General features: G+C 26.4%; 4 protein-coding genes across 4 annotated transcripts; 3 read left to right on the top strand and 1 right to left on the bottom strand.

Annotated features, from left to right (window-relative positions):
* Positions 1-54: 54 nt before the first annotated feature.
* MKS88_005154 (transcription elongation factor SPT6) lies at positions 55-2,613 on the top strand (the record flags this gene model as incomplete). Its single annotated transcript, XM_067218391.1, has 1 exon — positions 55-2,613. One exon carries the CDS (start codon positions 55-57, stop codon positions 2,611-2,613), a length of 2,559 nt encoding a protein of 852 aa, XP_067071529.1.
* Positions 2,614-6,397: 3,784 nt separating this feature from the next.
* MKS88_005153 (glycerophosphodiester phosphodiesterase) lies at positions 6,398-7,981 on the top strand (the record flags this gene model as incomplete). The annotated part of the gene is made up of 1 exon (XM_067218390.1): positions 6,398-7,981. The coding sequence occupies one exon, from the start codon at positions 6,398-6,400 to the stop codon at positions 7,979-7,981; it is 1,584 nt and encodes a 527-aa protein (XP_067071528.1).
* A 1,147-nt stretch (positions 7,982-9,128) lies between these two features.
* MKS88_005152 (pentatricopeptide repeat-containing protein 1) lies at positions 9,129-10,844 on the top strand (the record flags this gene model as incomplete). Its single annotated transcript, XM_067218389.1, has 1 exon — positions 9,129-10,844. One exon carries the CDS (start codon positions 9,129-9,131, stop codon positions 10,842-10,844), a length of 1,716 nt encoding a protein of 571 aa, XP_067071527.1.
* A 363-nt stretch (positions 10,845-11,207) lies between these two features.
* On the bottom strand, positions 11,208-16,149 carry MKS88_005151 (WD repeat-containing protein 65; the record flags this gene model as incomplete). The annotated part of the gene is made up of 2 exons (XM_067218388.1): positions 11,208-11,996; positions 12,226-16,149. The coding sequence occupies 2 exons, from the start codon at positions 16,147-16,149 to the stop codon at positions 11,208-11,210; spliced, it is 4,713 nt and encodes a 1,570-aa protein (XP_067071526.1).
* Positions 16,150-16,686: the final 537 nt, after the last annotated feature.

Genomic DNA, 16,686 nt, shown 5'->3' with positions numbered 1-16,686 from the left:
GAAGTAGTGTCCATAATATGTGAAACTATTCACTTCGGCATAAGGTTGCATATAATGGCATGTGATATATATGGAGATATTATTGAGTACATATACCTAGATAACATATATTTAGATGTTATAAAAAAGGAAAATTTGCCTGTTGAACAAGAAAAAATTACAAAAGATGTTAATCTATTTATATCCTTTTTAAAAAAAATTAAACCAGATGTAATAGTTATTGGAATTAGAGATGTGCATTCCTATCTCCTTTATTTGTACATACAAAATTTTGTTAATAATAATATGCAAGTAAATAGTACAAAGGAAGACTTACTCAATACGAGTACCCGTAATGGTAGTAACATACATACTAGTAGTATTGATAATGGAAATAACAAATACATCGTTATAGCGGAAAATATGTATATTCCCTGTATAGTGACTAATAGCATAAAATTTAGTGTGGATTTAACAAATAAATATTCAAGGGAAGCTCTTATATGTTTATCCCTCTGTAGGTTTGTGCAAAATCCGTTATGTGTCATTATTTCTTTATTTGAGGAAGAAAACAAAAATATGTTTAACATCTGTTTGCATGATTTACAAAAATATGTGTGCAGCTACAAGTTAGAATCATTATTTTATAGAATTATTATAGATATTGTAAATAAAACTGGGTGTGATATAAATTTTGTAAAAAAGAAAAAAAAACATTTAGGAAATACGATAAGTTATATTGCAGGATTAGGGTTAAGAAAGAGAGAAGAGTTAATGAAATTATTACATAACAGAAACTTAAATACTCGAGAAGATTTGCTGACCTTGTCAGCTAATAAAAATTTAATAGGTAAATGTGTGTACCGAAATTGCTCATCATTTATTAGAATTATTGGAAATGGAGATGAATATGTAGAGGCTTTAGATAATACTAGAATACATCCATTAAACTGCTATGATTTGATACAAGAATTATTTAAAAATTCTGTTGATAAGAAGAATAATTTTTTAAAAAATAAAAACACCTATGACATTGTGAATTATATTATTGATAAAAAGAAGCTTATACGAAATATTGAAATAAAAGAATATGCAAGAAAATATTACAACGAAAAGAAAATTTTTATTTACCCATATTTGAAATTTATAAAGAAGGAATTGTTACACCCTTATAAAGATTATCGATACAACTATGAGAAGAAAACAGAAGAGGAATTATTTTACTTAATCATTAATGAAAAGAAAGAAAATTTAACTATCGGTTCTGAAGTAGTTTGTAAAATGAATTACATAAACAAAAATAGTAGTTATATAAAAATAACAATATTACCATATAATATTAGAGGTGTTATTAGTGACTCAAGAGAATTTTTAAGACAGTTAAGAAAGTATTACAACGAAAGAATGAATTTAATTAATGCAAATTTTGAAAATATGAATATTATAAATAAAAATAATTATTACAATCAGAATAACAATTTGAAGGATGCAGAATATATTAACAATTCCGTAATAGGGGAACTAATAAAAGGTAGAATAGTATCAATGAGCTATAATCTGTACAATAAATTTGAAACGAATTTTCACGTAGTTGTGACTGAAGAAAATATTAAAAAAATAAAAAAACAAATATTTATGCAAAATTTGATGAAATATCCATTTAATTATGATAACTTATCTCCATTAATAGAATTAGATATCAATCATGATAATAATACCTTTATTGAAAATCATTTTAAAAAGTTAAATGATAATGAAGATTTTGAAGATTTTGATGATGATGATGAAAAAATTAAAATGAAGAATAAAAACAAATATTATCAAAGCAAAAAATTTGCAAACCATCCAAATTTTAAGTTATGGAATTATCATGAAATACATGCTTATTTAAAACAAACGAACATAGTTATTGGTGAGTCTATTATATACCCGTCAAATGAGCTTAACAAATTATATGTACTTATAAAAACTTGTGATAACCCTTTTATTATTGCAAAATTTACTATATACGAAAAAAATATTCAGCATAATATGCAATATAATAATAATATAAATAAAAATATGCAGTCTTTACAACAAATTTATTTAATCAATAATGAACAATTTAAATCAATTGATCATATAATATCCCATTTTTGTGAAAATTTAAAAAAAAATTTATTAGAATTATACAACCATCCAAAATGCAAAAGGAGGAAAACCATTGATGAAGTCAGAAAAGAATTATCTCAAGAGAGTTTATTAAAACCTGATAATATTGTATGGGCACTTATACCTCCAATTATTTTATCACAAAAAGGTGCAAATGAATCAGAAAAAAATAGTCAAGATTTTAATCCATTACGGTTTACATTAATGGTTATACCTCCCCATAATCATCTTCATCAGCATTTACGTTCAAATAATTACAGTAATGCATTTCAACCGAAGGATCTGATAGTGCTGCAGGATTCTATATATGTTGATCATAAATCTTTTAAGTTATGGACTAGAGTGGAGAGAAATTTTAAAAATTTAGTTAACTGGTGGAAGGAAAAGGGATATTGGAACCGTCAGAATGAAAGACTCGAATACATGAATGAAAAGAAAAAAAAAATGGAGGAATATAAAAAACTTAAGGGCATCAAAAATTGAAGTGATCAATAATTCTACTTCTTTGCTCTTGTGACGCGCGTAGCGCGTAACAGAGGTTATTCATATACAAAAATGGGGAGAAGATTAGGCTTGTTCATTTAATCATGCATATATAAATGTGTGTTTGTGTATACATATATATGTATATGCAATCGCAATACTTATAATACAAGCGCAACACAAGGAAGGAAAGTAAATTTATTTGCAGGGCGATTTTGCACGTATAGACCAAACGTTTCTATACCAAAAAAAAAAAAAAAAAAATTTAATGTACAAGCCCTGAAGGCCCAATAAAACACTTAATTCTCGGTGAACATATTTGTGGTGTTGTAATCAGTTTCAAAATGGTTTCATTTTGTATTAGTAATGTCAAAATATTTGTAAATAATGTACTTCAAATGGATGTATCAATATCTGAGCGGTTGAGTAAACATTAGCATTTTACTTTTCTCTGGACTTAAGAATGTTCACTGTGTATTTTGGCTTTACATACGTTTATATAAATATATTTGTATGCAGCATATAATCTATTCGTGCACATACATATATATATATATATATGTGTGTGTGTGTGATACCTTCTTATGTGTATGTTTCCATTTTTTTTAACATAAACAATTAAAAAAAAAAAGTTCTTTTTAAACGATTTTATTTTAAAGGAAAAAGACTTTTTATAAAATTATCATGAACTTTCAGCCTTAACATTAATGACTTTTAAAGTCGTGTTATATATCGTACATGTACATATATGTACGTATACTTATGCATACGGTTAGCACTGTGCTGTAAATAAGTTTAACATCCTTGGAGCATATATTATCACTACATACGTATGATATTTATAACGTTATACAATGTCGATCACTACAAAGGAATATTTTTTTATCTTTTTATTTATACATCCACCAAAGAATTATTTTTTTCTTTCTACGCTTTATCAGTGGAATTTTTTAAAAGCATCTACAGAATTTATACAAAAAATGGCTATTTAAAAGGTAATAAAGAAGCACGCCATTTAATACGTTTTATACCCCTTTTTTTCTTTTTTTTTCTCTTTGAAATTGGAGTTTTTGCTAGGTTTTATATAACGCATTATCTATATAATATATGTTTTATGGTGAAATGATTTTTTTTCTTTAGGATTATTTTATGATATCATAAAATTTTAATGGTTTTTCTTTTTTCTCTTTTTTTTTTTTTTTCCTTTGTATACATGTCACTTGTTAGGCTCGTGTAACATAAATCTCTGTATATTTTATGAGTAAACCGAAAGTATTAAATTTCTTTTTTTTTTTCTGTTTTTTGGAATAATAACACTAGTTGAAAACCCAATATGGGAGACAATAAAAAAAGAAGGAATAGAGTATATGGAACAAAAAAATACGAGCGCATTAAAATATATGGTAAAAAAGAGATCAATTAATGGATCCCATTTTTTCCTCCATTTTTAGTGTTACTCCTTTTGACCTTTTTCATCTTCATTTTTCCTCAATTTATGCTCATTTTGTACTCGTTTTTTTTTTAACTTTTTCTCGTTTTTCTTTTAATTTTTAACCAAATTTCCGTAAAAATTATGAAAAAGAAAATTCCATTTTTATTACTTGTAACAATTTACCAAGCAAACAAAAACCCCTGCACATAAGAACTAATGGCAGTAGAAACTTATTTTTTTTTTTAATTTTAAAATTACATGTTTAAAAAATAAGAATAAAAAACACATGTTACATTATATTACATTAAATGGGTATATTTTTTATATTTATAAATGAACATGTTATTACAAAAACACCATATCTTAATGATGAATAATTTGCTTTTCTAATGACCAAGTCACCTAATAAATTGCATTTATGGATCTAAAGTAAATGGTGGTTTAATTTTCGTACATAGACATTTGCGTCCAAAAGAAAAGTTAACACTACAGAGATGTATATATATATATATATATATAATGTATGTATAATGTGTATATATGTACAGAGACGTGTACTTTTCTCAAACAGATCAAGAGAAAACGTCACACAGTTATTAAGAATAAGTGTAACTTTTTGTTAACTATGCGCATATTTAATTCAGTGGCTAGTCTTCATTGGAATTTATATTTATAACCCATTTTTGTTCATTTTTGCAAATGGTTATTATTATATCAAAAAATAAAAAATAAAAAAAAAAAAGAAAAATGAAATAAATGAATAAACAAACAAAATAAATGAATAAACAAACAAAATAAATGAATAAACAAACAAAATAAATGAATAAACAAATAAAATAAATGAATAAACAAACAAAATAAATGAATAAACAAATAAAATAAATGAATAAACAAATAAAATAAATGAATAAACAAACAAAATAAAAAGATAAATTAATAAAATAAAATAAAAATAGCCTTATTTATTAAGTCGAATTTGTTATCCCCGCTAGCATCAAAATTTTCCTAAGAAATACAAATTAAATGTACAATATATAAATATATTCATAACATATAGTAAATACTACATATACCTATATGTATAATATAATCCCATTTTTTTTGCATATCTATATATTTTAAATGTTTTAAATATAAGCACTTTTCAGCCTTCTGCTTTATATTTATTATATATTTAAAAATGCAAACGACCAAGATCAACGCATGAGATTAATTGAAGCTTTTGCACATAAAAAATAGAGCATAACGTAATTTTACATTTATTATTTTGCCTTAATTTTCCCTATTTGGACTTATTTTTCGTTATTTATTTTTTTTTATTTTTCCAATTTTTTCATTTTTAGAGCACACAAACACAGCAATTATTGGACTGCAAATAGAAAATAGTAAAGTTGTTGGAATAGGAAATACGATTATTGGCAATTACAAAATTATTTATTAGCACTCATGTAAGCGCCCTAAAAAATAGAGAACTTCTTCAGGCCAGTTTTTACATCATTAGTAAAAATCACAAGTTGCCTAAATTCTACCATAACAATTTCTACTTTAGTATTTTCATTAATATGTTTTTGTAATAATTTTATGGTTTGTTCGTTTATCAACATATGCAGTATTTTTTTTTTTTTTTTTGATCCTATTAAAAATATTATACTCTACATTAGCATAGTATAATGTTTTAGAATTTTTTTTTTTTTTTGTAGTTCATAATATTTTAGGATTTTGCTTTGTTACTATTTAGAGTTATTTTATCATATTTCATATTTTATTATCTTTTGTTCTTAAAATTTTTTTTTTTGGATGAGTTTAATTTTATCACTTTTTTTGCCCTTTTCTTGCCTGTTTATTACCGTTTTTGTTTTGTTTTTTAGTTAATAAATTTATCAGCATTCAGATCTATTTTTTCCATTGAGTAATATTTTTTTTTTTTTTATTTCTGCCATTTTACTTTTATTTATTACGTTATAAAATAGTGTTATGTCTTTAGGTGCCATTTAGTATTACTTTTTGTGCCATATGTTGTTTTGATTTATAGCACTATATAATAATGAGTGCCTTTTCACAGCTCGGTGCATCGCATTACCGTGATTTCATTTTTCTAAATTTATTTTGTTTTACTTTATTTTAATTCATTTTAATTCATTTTAATTCATTTTAATTCATTTTAATTCATTTAAATTCATTTTAATTCATTTTAATTCATTTTAATTCATTTTAATTTATTTTAATTTATTTTAATATTTTTTTATCTTATTTTTCTGGATCGTACGATATATATATATATATACTTATATAATAATAATAATAGTAAAAAATTTAAATATCCTTTTAATTTTGAGACAACACAAGATCTTAATGATTACATACAGGCGTATGTTAGGAGTACTTGTACTCGCCCTGCTGCAACTGAGGTATTGTATGAACACCATGTCCACTACTATTGTGGGTCATAGGGGGTGTGGCTCAAGTGATCCAGGAGGAAGTTCTGTATATCCAGAAAATTCTCTTTATTCATTTAAAAAAGCATTAGATAATAAAATTGATGGAGTAGAACTAGATGTATGGTTAACTAAAGACAATGAAGTGGTAGTAATACATGGAACAGATGATGGTTTACTTGGTCATACCTTATTAAATGATAAAACTTCAACAGCCAAGTATATTGAAGAATTAACAGTAAAAGAAATTCAAAGTTATCATTATAAAGAACCCTGGATCCTTACCAAGGGAAAAGAATTTTATGGAAAAGATGTAAATGTTATTTCTAACGAATATGAGGAGGAAGTGAAATATTCTACCTTAAGTGAGAATCAAAAATTAGAAAAGGTAAAAGAGTATGACCAATACATCAAGGCTTACCAAAATGTAGAAGAAATTGATGAATTAGAAAAAATATTTAAGGAATATTTTGTCAATGATGAATCTGATGAAAACAAAGTCGAAGGGGCGAAAAGTTTAGAAGATAATGTAGATGAGATTGTAGAAGAGGAAAATATAGAAGAGGAAAATATAGAAGAGGAAAATATAGAAGAGGAAAATGTACACGAGGAAAATGTAGACGGGGAAAGTATAGAAGAGAAAAATATAAAAGAGGAAAATATAGAAGAGGCAAGTGTAGACGATCCAAATGTAGAAGCGTCCACTGATATGTTAGGGAAAGAAATAGATGAAAACATGAGTGAGGAAGAATTTGTAAAATCTATCCAATGTGAACACTGTAAGTCTCTTTATGTAAACTATATCAGCAAAAAAAATTATGATGTAAAAAGAAAAATGTTACTCGCAAAATTCATCTTCAAATTTTACCATGTACCATTATTAACAGATATATTAAATACATACAAAAATAAATTAACATATGATATCGAATTAAAAGGAACCAAAGAAAATTTGGGTTTATATTTATTAGAAATTTTAAAGAACTATAAAGATTACAAGTTTAAGTTTAGTTCATTTAACTGGGTTTTACAAGATGATGATATAAAAAAAAAAATTTTTAAAAATAAAAATATGAAAAACATAGATTATGCTTCATACCCTTACGATAATCTTAAAAAAATTGATCTATTAAAAGTATTACGAAAAAATAAGTTGAATATACCTGTAGCTCTATTATTTGCAGATGATGAAGTAATGCCAAATCTCAATTCAATTCTTTGTACTATGAAATATTACAATGCTGACTGGGCTCATTTCTCATACAGATTATATAAAAAACCTATTATCATAAATTGCAATAAAAAAAATAAAACCATATCAGTAGACTACCTTGTTAAAATTTTACATAAAAATAATAAAAAAATTATGATTTACTGGGGAACCGAAGATAAAGATCAGTATGATGATATTATATTCTATTTAAAACTAAATGTAGATTCCTTGTGTCCAAATAACATAGAACTGGCTAAGCAGGCTTTGCATCAAGTGCATAACAACTAAGCTCATCAAAGGAAGAAAAATAAAATAAAATCAAATCAAATAAAAGTGCCATCCAGGTGCATGCCAGAACATATGAAGGGGATGCAAACAATTACTCGTATAATTTTGCACCTCCGTATGAGACTGCTTACATAAATGCATGCATAATCAAACCCAATCATAAATAAGCGAACGCATATATGAGAGTGTGCCACGAGAATATATATATATTTGTTTATTTATACATGAATGCACATATAAATGTATATGTACATGTAAGTGTATATGTACTTATGTGCGAGTGAATAAATGCAGTTGACCTTCCATAATTTAACGGGTGACTTTGAAGTACAAACGTTTGTATTTTTTTTTTTTTTTTTTTGTGTGGGAATTTTTTTATTTTCAATTTTTTTAATCAGTTAAATAAAAATAACAAAAAAAGTGATTTCTTCATTTTTCCAGCAGATTTAACAGCTTTTTTTACCTTAAGCGTATAGCCTTGAAATAAAATTTAGTTCGCATAAAAGAATTAAACGTGTAGTATATTTGTGCTTGCGCACTATCGGGGAGCGCGCATGTATCTATGTATATATATATATGTATTTGTATATTTTTTTTTTTTATTTTTTTTTTCCCCATAACTTTTTGCATACTTTCAAAACCAGGGAAAATTAATTATACATCGATTTTTGCGTACATATCCTCGTAATACTTATTCCTTTTTTTTATTTATGTACACTTTTAATTTTTTTATATGATTTACATCAAACATTAACTATATTTTAAAAAAAAATTTTCAATCCCTTTGTGGGAATCTTAGAAAATCATTTCTTGACATATTCCTAAGTACGAATTTTTTTTTGTGGGCAACCGCATCGATCTGACTTTAGTTTGCATTAGAATATGCAAATATATTCATACATTAATTTAGGTACATTTAACTAGAGCTGCACGATGCGTTAATATTTATGTGTGGTAGCACTCATCGGAAATAAATTAGCTTTCTTCCCCTCTTTCGGTAAAAAAAAAAAAATTTTAACTATTACAGAAAGTACTCAGCAAAGGTACCCTTATGGTTGAGTAACTAACAAAAGGTTAGCCATGTGTATTAGTGATCAGAGCGGTATATAAACAAACACACATTTATGCGTCAAATTTTCTACAATAGATGAAATTAGCTTACTGCTGTTATGTGTTTTATATAATAGAAAGTGTTTTATGTATGAAGCTGAAATGTAAGAAGAGAAATAATGTTTTCTTCTTAAATAACTATTCTGTCAATGTAATAAATATTGTAGATAAAAATAGGAAGAAAAGAATTATTTCTACTACAGGTTTATTTAAAAAGGAGAAAAAAGATGGCATCTTAAAAAGAAATAATATTAGAAAAATACATTTATACAGTAATAAAAAGGAGAAAGAAGGAAATGATAATAATGTTGACATAAATGATGATATATTAGTAAAAAAAAAAAACGAAAAAGAAGTAGAGCAAAGTTTAATTCCTTTAAATATGGACTGGATCAAAGTAATGAATTTGATATATTCTAGTAAAGAGGTGGATGCAACTACCTTAGCTTTCAATGCTGCAATATCTGCAGTTGAAAAAAAAGGTTGCTTAGTAACTGTTTTAGACTTACTAGAAACGATGAAAAGAAAAAATATAAAACCAGACTTAGTGTCTTATAAATTAATTCTAAGTCTGTGTGAGAAATATCATTTAGCTGAAAATGCTGAAATAATTTTTGAGGAAATGATAGAAACGGATAAACTTACTCCTACTTATGAAATTTACGCTCTTATGATTAGTTGTTTTTCAAAAATGGGTAATGGATTTAAAGCGATTGAATTTTTTGAAAAACTTAGAAACGATCCCTTTGTTGAAGAAATGAAAAATATAAATATAAATAATGATAAGGAAAAATTGGAAAAATGGAAAGATGCCTTTGCGCAAAATGAATTAGTCGAAGAAGGCACTGAAATAGAAAATAGTGGTTATAATACACATTTTAAAGAAATAAGTCAAAAAATAAAAAATACGGAAAAAGCTAGTAGTAAAATTCAATATAGTGAATATGCTAATGTAATATTTGCATGTAATATGTCCAATTTACTTGAACAAGGAATAAAATATTTTGAAGAATTACTAAACAGTGACAAGTATTTACCCTCTATTTTTGTATATGAAAATATTTTTGATTTGTTAGGAAAAAATGGAAACTATCAGAAATGTCTAGAGTATTATAATAAATTAAAAGATGATCCTAATTTAAAAAAAAATCTGAATGTTAATATTTTAAATAATGTATTAAAAGCCTTAAGTATTTATAACAAAATTAATATTATTGAAGATATATGGAATAATGAATTTGATGAACTGTTACTAACACCAAATAGTATATCATATCAAATTCTTTTACAAGTATACGGAAATATAGATGATTATGAAAAATCTTTCAAGTTATTTAAAGAAATGCACGTGAAAAAATTATTAAACAATAAAAACATTCTACCATTTTTATATACAATTAATGCTTTTAAAAATTGTGGTATATATAATTATGCCATTTACGTCTTAAGGATCGCCAAATTATTAGCAGTCTCAGGGAATGACTTATTAATGCTATACAACAACACTATGATATCATGTATGAATTCCAAAAAATATGATATTATCATTTCTTTATATGCTGAATTAATAACCTTGCAAGAAAAAGAAAACGCACTTGAAATAAATATGAATACACTTAGCTTTGTTCTCCTTGCTTTCAAAGAATTAAAAATGCATGAAGATTTCACAAATTTAAAAAATTTAATTATTCAAAAAAATTACAAATTAACACCTCTTGGTTCGAAGCTAATCAATGAAACTCCCGATTCATAATGTACTCATTAACGGGATATGAGGTATCAATGCGGTGAAACTGTTGACCTTTTGGTTTGTGTTTTATGTAGTAATGCAAATGTGAATCTATGCGTAAATACTCATATGCATGTGTATAGGGTATGTATAGGCAAGTATATGAACACTTACATGTACATACATACATACATACGTACCAATACGCATAAATGTTAACGTATGGGGAGGGGGGGGAAGGTCATCATATTACAGAGCACAAGGGTGCAAATAAAACAGAAAATTGCAATGCTTCTACTGCGTCTACATAAAGATATGTATTACATATGCATGCATCTTTGCTGACTAAATAATATTTAATATTGCGTGCAACTCTTTACTTCAAGTTTATGTTTCTCCTTTGGCAACCGCATTTGTGGTACTTTTCCCCGTTTCTTTCTTTTTGTTAAATTTTCTTAAAAATTCCATTTTTCTATTTTTTAATTTTACATCATGGCATTCTGATTTTAAGAAATTTAAATCCATTTTCAAGTCATTAATTTCTTTAAGTAGTAATGAATTTTCGTTCATCATTTTTATTTTTTCTGTTCTAAAAGCTTCGGTCTCTTTATCTAGCTTATCTTTTAGTACTTGTATCATATTTTCTAAATATTCTTTTTGCCTAATATATTCAGAAAAAACATTTTTTGTATCATAATTCTTAACATCATTAACTTTATGAAATTTGTTATATAAATTCAAAAAGGAAGAATTGAATATTTTTTTATCATGTAGATGTAAATAACATTCCTTTATATGTTCTTGTAAATTTTTAAGAATTTTTTCGTAATTCCCTATAGTTTTATTATAACTTAGTAAATCCCCTTGTAATGATTTAATTTTCATTTTATATTCATTAATTTCAATTTGCAAATTTACAGTCTTCTTGTGATTATTTTCAAAACATTCAGCCATTTCATCGATTTTTTCCCTCATTATTTTTATTTCAGAATCTTTTGGAGATAAATTTGATTCCAAATCCTTTATTTTCTGAGTAAGCACAATTTTCAGTTTCTCCAATTCTTCATTTTTTTTATTCAAATTAGCTATCTCGTTATTCTTAGATTCAATTTCTTTTTCTTTGCCCAATATGTTGTCCTTTAGGCTGTTTATGTCAACTTTCAGGTTGTCAATATTCTGCGGAAAAACGGCGAAAATTGGGTATATGGATTGCATACAATGCAGATGAAGGGGCGCACAAATAGATACATACAAACAAACATATACGTATACACGCACATACGTATATACAAATACATAGGTTCGTACAGACACATATACACATACATACAAACAAATCCATGCATGTACATATTCACACGCGCACTCATCAACTAAATGCACGCAAAATTTAGTAATGCCTCACCTCCTGCAGTCTCTTAGCAGTGATATTATTTTTTATGAACTTTTCCTTTTCAACTTGAATATTTTCCTTAAGCTCGTTTTCTATATATTCGTAAAACTTAAATTTCCCTAATAAGTCATATTTATCCTTTTTCAGTTTATCTAATTCTTCCTCGTATTTCTTTGTTATTATTACGATTTCTTCATCGACATCTTCTTCTATCCGTTTTATATATTCGTCTTTTTCCTTCTGCAAGTTTTCATATTTTAATTCAAAGTTTTTTATATAATCATCTTTTTTCTGTATTTGTTCATTTGTATCCTTCCTCATTTCATTAATTTTCATGTCATGTTCATTTTTTAAGTCCAAAATTTCATTTATGGAATTTTTTTTATATAGGTTAAATTCTTCTTCTATTTTCAAATACTTCTCTTCACATATTTTATTAGTTAAGTAGAATTGCGAATTTAGCTGGTTGACAAAATAGGTATGCTTTTCTTCCAGTTCGTAAAGCGACTCTCTACATGCATTTTCAATTTTTTCCTTCTCTTTTATTATGTTTTTATTAATTTTCATTAAATTATTTATCTCTGTATTTTTCTCCTTTTTTAATTTCTTTATTTCATTTTTGTAAATAGATTCCTTATTTTTCATTTCTAATTCCATTTGGTCTTTTACATTTGTAATCTTTTTCTGCAATTCTAAAAACTCTTTGTTTTTTTTTTGAACATAATAAAAATCAATTAAAATATCTTCGTTTTCTTTTTCATCTTCATTTAACATATAGTTAGATTTACTGTTCAAGTCGTATAATAAAAAGCTAGTTCTCATTTTTCTCTTTTCACTTAATGTGTTGTTATTGCTTCCGAGAATGTTATTGTTACTGTTATTGTTATTGCTTCCGAGAATGTTATTGTTATTGTTATTGTTACTCTTGTTAGTATTACTATCATTGTTTAGGTCTGACAAACTTAGCTTCTTCTCCCTCATCGTAAATTCACTATTATGCGTACTTTTCCGTTCCTCTAAATTTACATTAACTCCTAGATCATTCCTTGTCTTCAAAACATCACTGTAAACTTTCGCTGTATCATTTTTACAATAACATCTACTATTACTACTGTCATTATTGCTGTTATACATTACAGCTCTGTTATTATTCCTATCATGCATTTCTTCTAGGTCGTCGCTCCTGCCATAATCATCGCTCTTATGCCTGTAGATTCCACTCTCACCATCAGCACAGGCCACCACATAATTGGTGGTTGTCATATTATTAGTTTCTAAAAAGTAATTGTCCACTTTTTCTATAGAAAATATATATATAGAACCATCTTTAGAACAACTAAATAATAACTCTCTACTCACATCTAACTTTAAATTCACACAATTCGAAATATGACAAGGGATTTCTAAATATATACCACATAAAGGTAATTTGTAAAATCTAATTCTACAAAAAAAGCCATTATGAAAAGTAGCAATTAGAAATTTATTTTTATAAAGTAATATTTTATTAATTACATGTTCAGATTCTATAACGCACTCCATTTTTGTACCACAAAATTGTTTAATAGTATAATCATCACAAGAAACATATATATTTTTTATTTCATTAGATCTTAGATTATTGTTAAAACTTTTATTCTCATTATCATATTTCATTTGATCTAAATTATTTTTTTCATTAATTTCTTTCTTTTTATCCTTATCGTTTAGAAATTCTAAATCTAAACTTAAAAACTTTTTTTCCTTTTGCATTATTTCAATATTCTTATTGCCATTATTATAAAGAGAATACTCAAACATGTATCCATCTTTTCCTATTGAAAAAATGGAAAAGTCATTAAAGCTCCATATAATGTCGGTAATATAATTCACATGAGATTTTAATACATATAACAAATCATATGTATAAGTTTTGTAAATATATAATGTCGAAATCTTTGACACAGCCATGAAGTTACCCCCATTTGAAAATTTACAACACGAACAATTTTTTAAAAAAAATTCTTTTTTCACTTTTAGTTTATTATATAAAATATGGAATACCCTCAACTTATCTGTAAATGCAACTAATAAAAGATGACCAGAGCAATGTATAGACAAATGCAATGGTTCATTATTAAAAGAATTCGACATAACTTCTTCCTTCTTTTTATAATTAATTATTTTTATTACATTATCATCGTAACAAATAATAATTAGCGGTTGCAGTAGACAAACATCAAAATCGTTGATTTTAGCAGAACTGATGTTTTCCAACACAGTTTCTATATTTTTATCATCGTCCTTCGTGATATCATCTGTAGAGTTATTCCCCATGAGATTGTAAGCGTTGTTCTTTTGGCCGTGTTGGTTATACAGATGATCTGCATCATATTGCTGTTCTTGGTCGTCTTGGTTGTCCTGATGGTCCCGTTCGTCCACCTCCTCTTTCTCTTTCTCCTTCTCCTGCTTGTGCCGATGCTTCTTCCCTTCACTACTGCTACTTACATAATCGGTAGATTTACCTCCTTCACCCGCCTTTCTATTTTGGTTCGTTAGAGATTCATTTAACGGCTCAAACTGCTTAATATCAAGGGGTTGTTTGTAATCATCGGTGCGCTTTATTCTCTGATCTTTATTATTACCACTTTGTAGGCTATCCTTTGTTGATGTACCATCTCTAAGACTCTCATAATTTACGTTCTTCGAATATTCTGGTACAATTTTACTCCTTGTTATATCAAACCTTTTTAATTTTCCATCTTGACCCAAAAAATATAAAAATTTTTCACATGATGAAAGTACAAAGTAACTACTAAATAATAAACCATAATTGAAATTGATATAATATTTTAATGAGTAACTTAAATGTGTACTTAAATCATTAGACTTTTCATAAACGTATATAAATCTATAATCAAATAATAGAAAACCTTTTGTCAAATATGTTACGTTTACTATATCATCATTACTTATATGTTTATTGAAAATTTTTAATTTTTCTTTTTTAACATCATAAAATATTAAATAATTGTTCCTATTAACTAGTAATAAAGTCCCATCATTCAACCAACAACAATTAGTATAATAGTTATCAATCTTTTCAAGCTTTTTATTTCTTATTTTTATTTCCACCAAGTTTCGTTCAACATTATGGTAAAGTAGAACTTCTCTTCCTGATACACCATACACAGGAGAGAAATTAATACTACCAGCTAACCTGTTAACACTATTTATTTCATTTTTATCCTCATTTTTAGTGCTGTCGTTTTTGTTCACATTACTACTTGATGTGAGGTCAGACCCATCGTATCTTCCTATACCTATGATATTATTACTACTCAGATCTTCTACACCTTTGTCCTTAATAAACTGACTCTTATTAGTATCCTCATTAGCTAAATTCAAATTATTTATTGATAGCAAAGCAATATACGCAGAATTTTGTGCATTCAAGCAAATTTCACAATTTTTACGAAAAAGAGAGGGTGGAAAAATTTTGCTAAAAATTAATTTTTCCTGAATCCAGTCATAACATAATAATAAACTTTTTGTACTTCCATTAGTTATACAATATATATATTTATTTTTTGATGAAAAACATATATTCATAATATCACTTTCATTATCAGATATCTCTAAAGTCAACCTTTTAACTAGTTTATAATCATTAGAAAAAATAGATATAAATGGTTTATTTATCGATTTTTCTCCTAACGCTAGTAATTTCTTATCATTACTAATACCTAAACATATGATGCCATAACTGCTTTCCTCACTTAGCAAAAACCTTTGATTCCTTTCTAGAAGAGAATGCACAACTCCATTTGTTCCTACGCAATAAAAAATCAAATTCTCATCTAGTAAATAAAAAGGGTTATATATGTTTTTATTTATGCCGTATGCATATATAGCCTTAGTTAAGTACGTTTCTTCCTTCTTTTCAAAGGTATACATTTTGAATTCACGTCTCAATTAAAATTTTACTAGACCTTTGTGCATATATATGGGTGCATATGTACGTATGTGCATGTGCTCATTTACTGGTACGATAACTTTTAAAAAATGAAAAACGGAAAAACTTCTTTTTCTTCTAAATTCTCCAATTGTGATAAACAGTTTTCTCTTTTTTCTTCCTTCTTCCTTCATTTCTTCTTTTTTCACTTGTATTTTAACCTATTTTTTCACTTCCTCTTTTGCTTCTTTTTCGCTGATTTTTCTCTCTCTTTTTTTTTCACCCTTGTCTACCCTACATTCCACGTGTTTACCCTCCTTTGCTCTACTACTTTAAATTACGAAATTAAAAGAATAGCTAATAGGGGCCCGGACGCATGAAAAAATTCGATTATACTTACAGGATTGTCGCATTATAATAAGTACATGCACACATATATAAATATAAATATATATATATATTTGTGTATATGTTATTTATGATATATCCGGAAATTTGGTAGTTTTACCAGTGACTGCTATAGTTTAAAAATCTAATTA

Source organism: Plasmodium brasilianum, chromosome 13 (assembly GCF_023973825.1).
Source record: "Plasmodium brasilianum strain Bolivian I chromosome 13, whole genome shotgun sequence".
In the NCBI taxonomy this organism is placed as follows: domain Eukaryota; phylum Apicomplexa; class Aconoidasida; order Haemosporida; family Plasmodiidae; genus Plasmodium; species Plasmodium brasilianum.
This window is presented reverse-complemented; position numbering and strand designations above follow the sequence as displayed.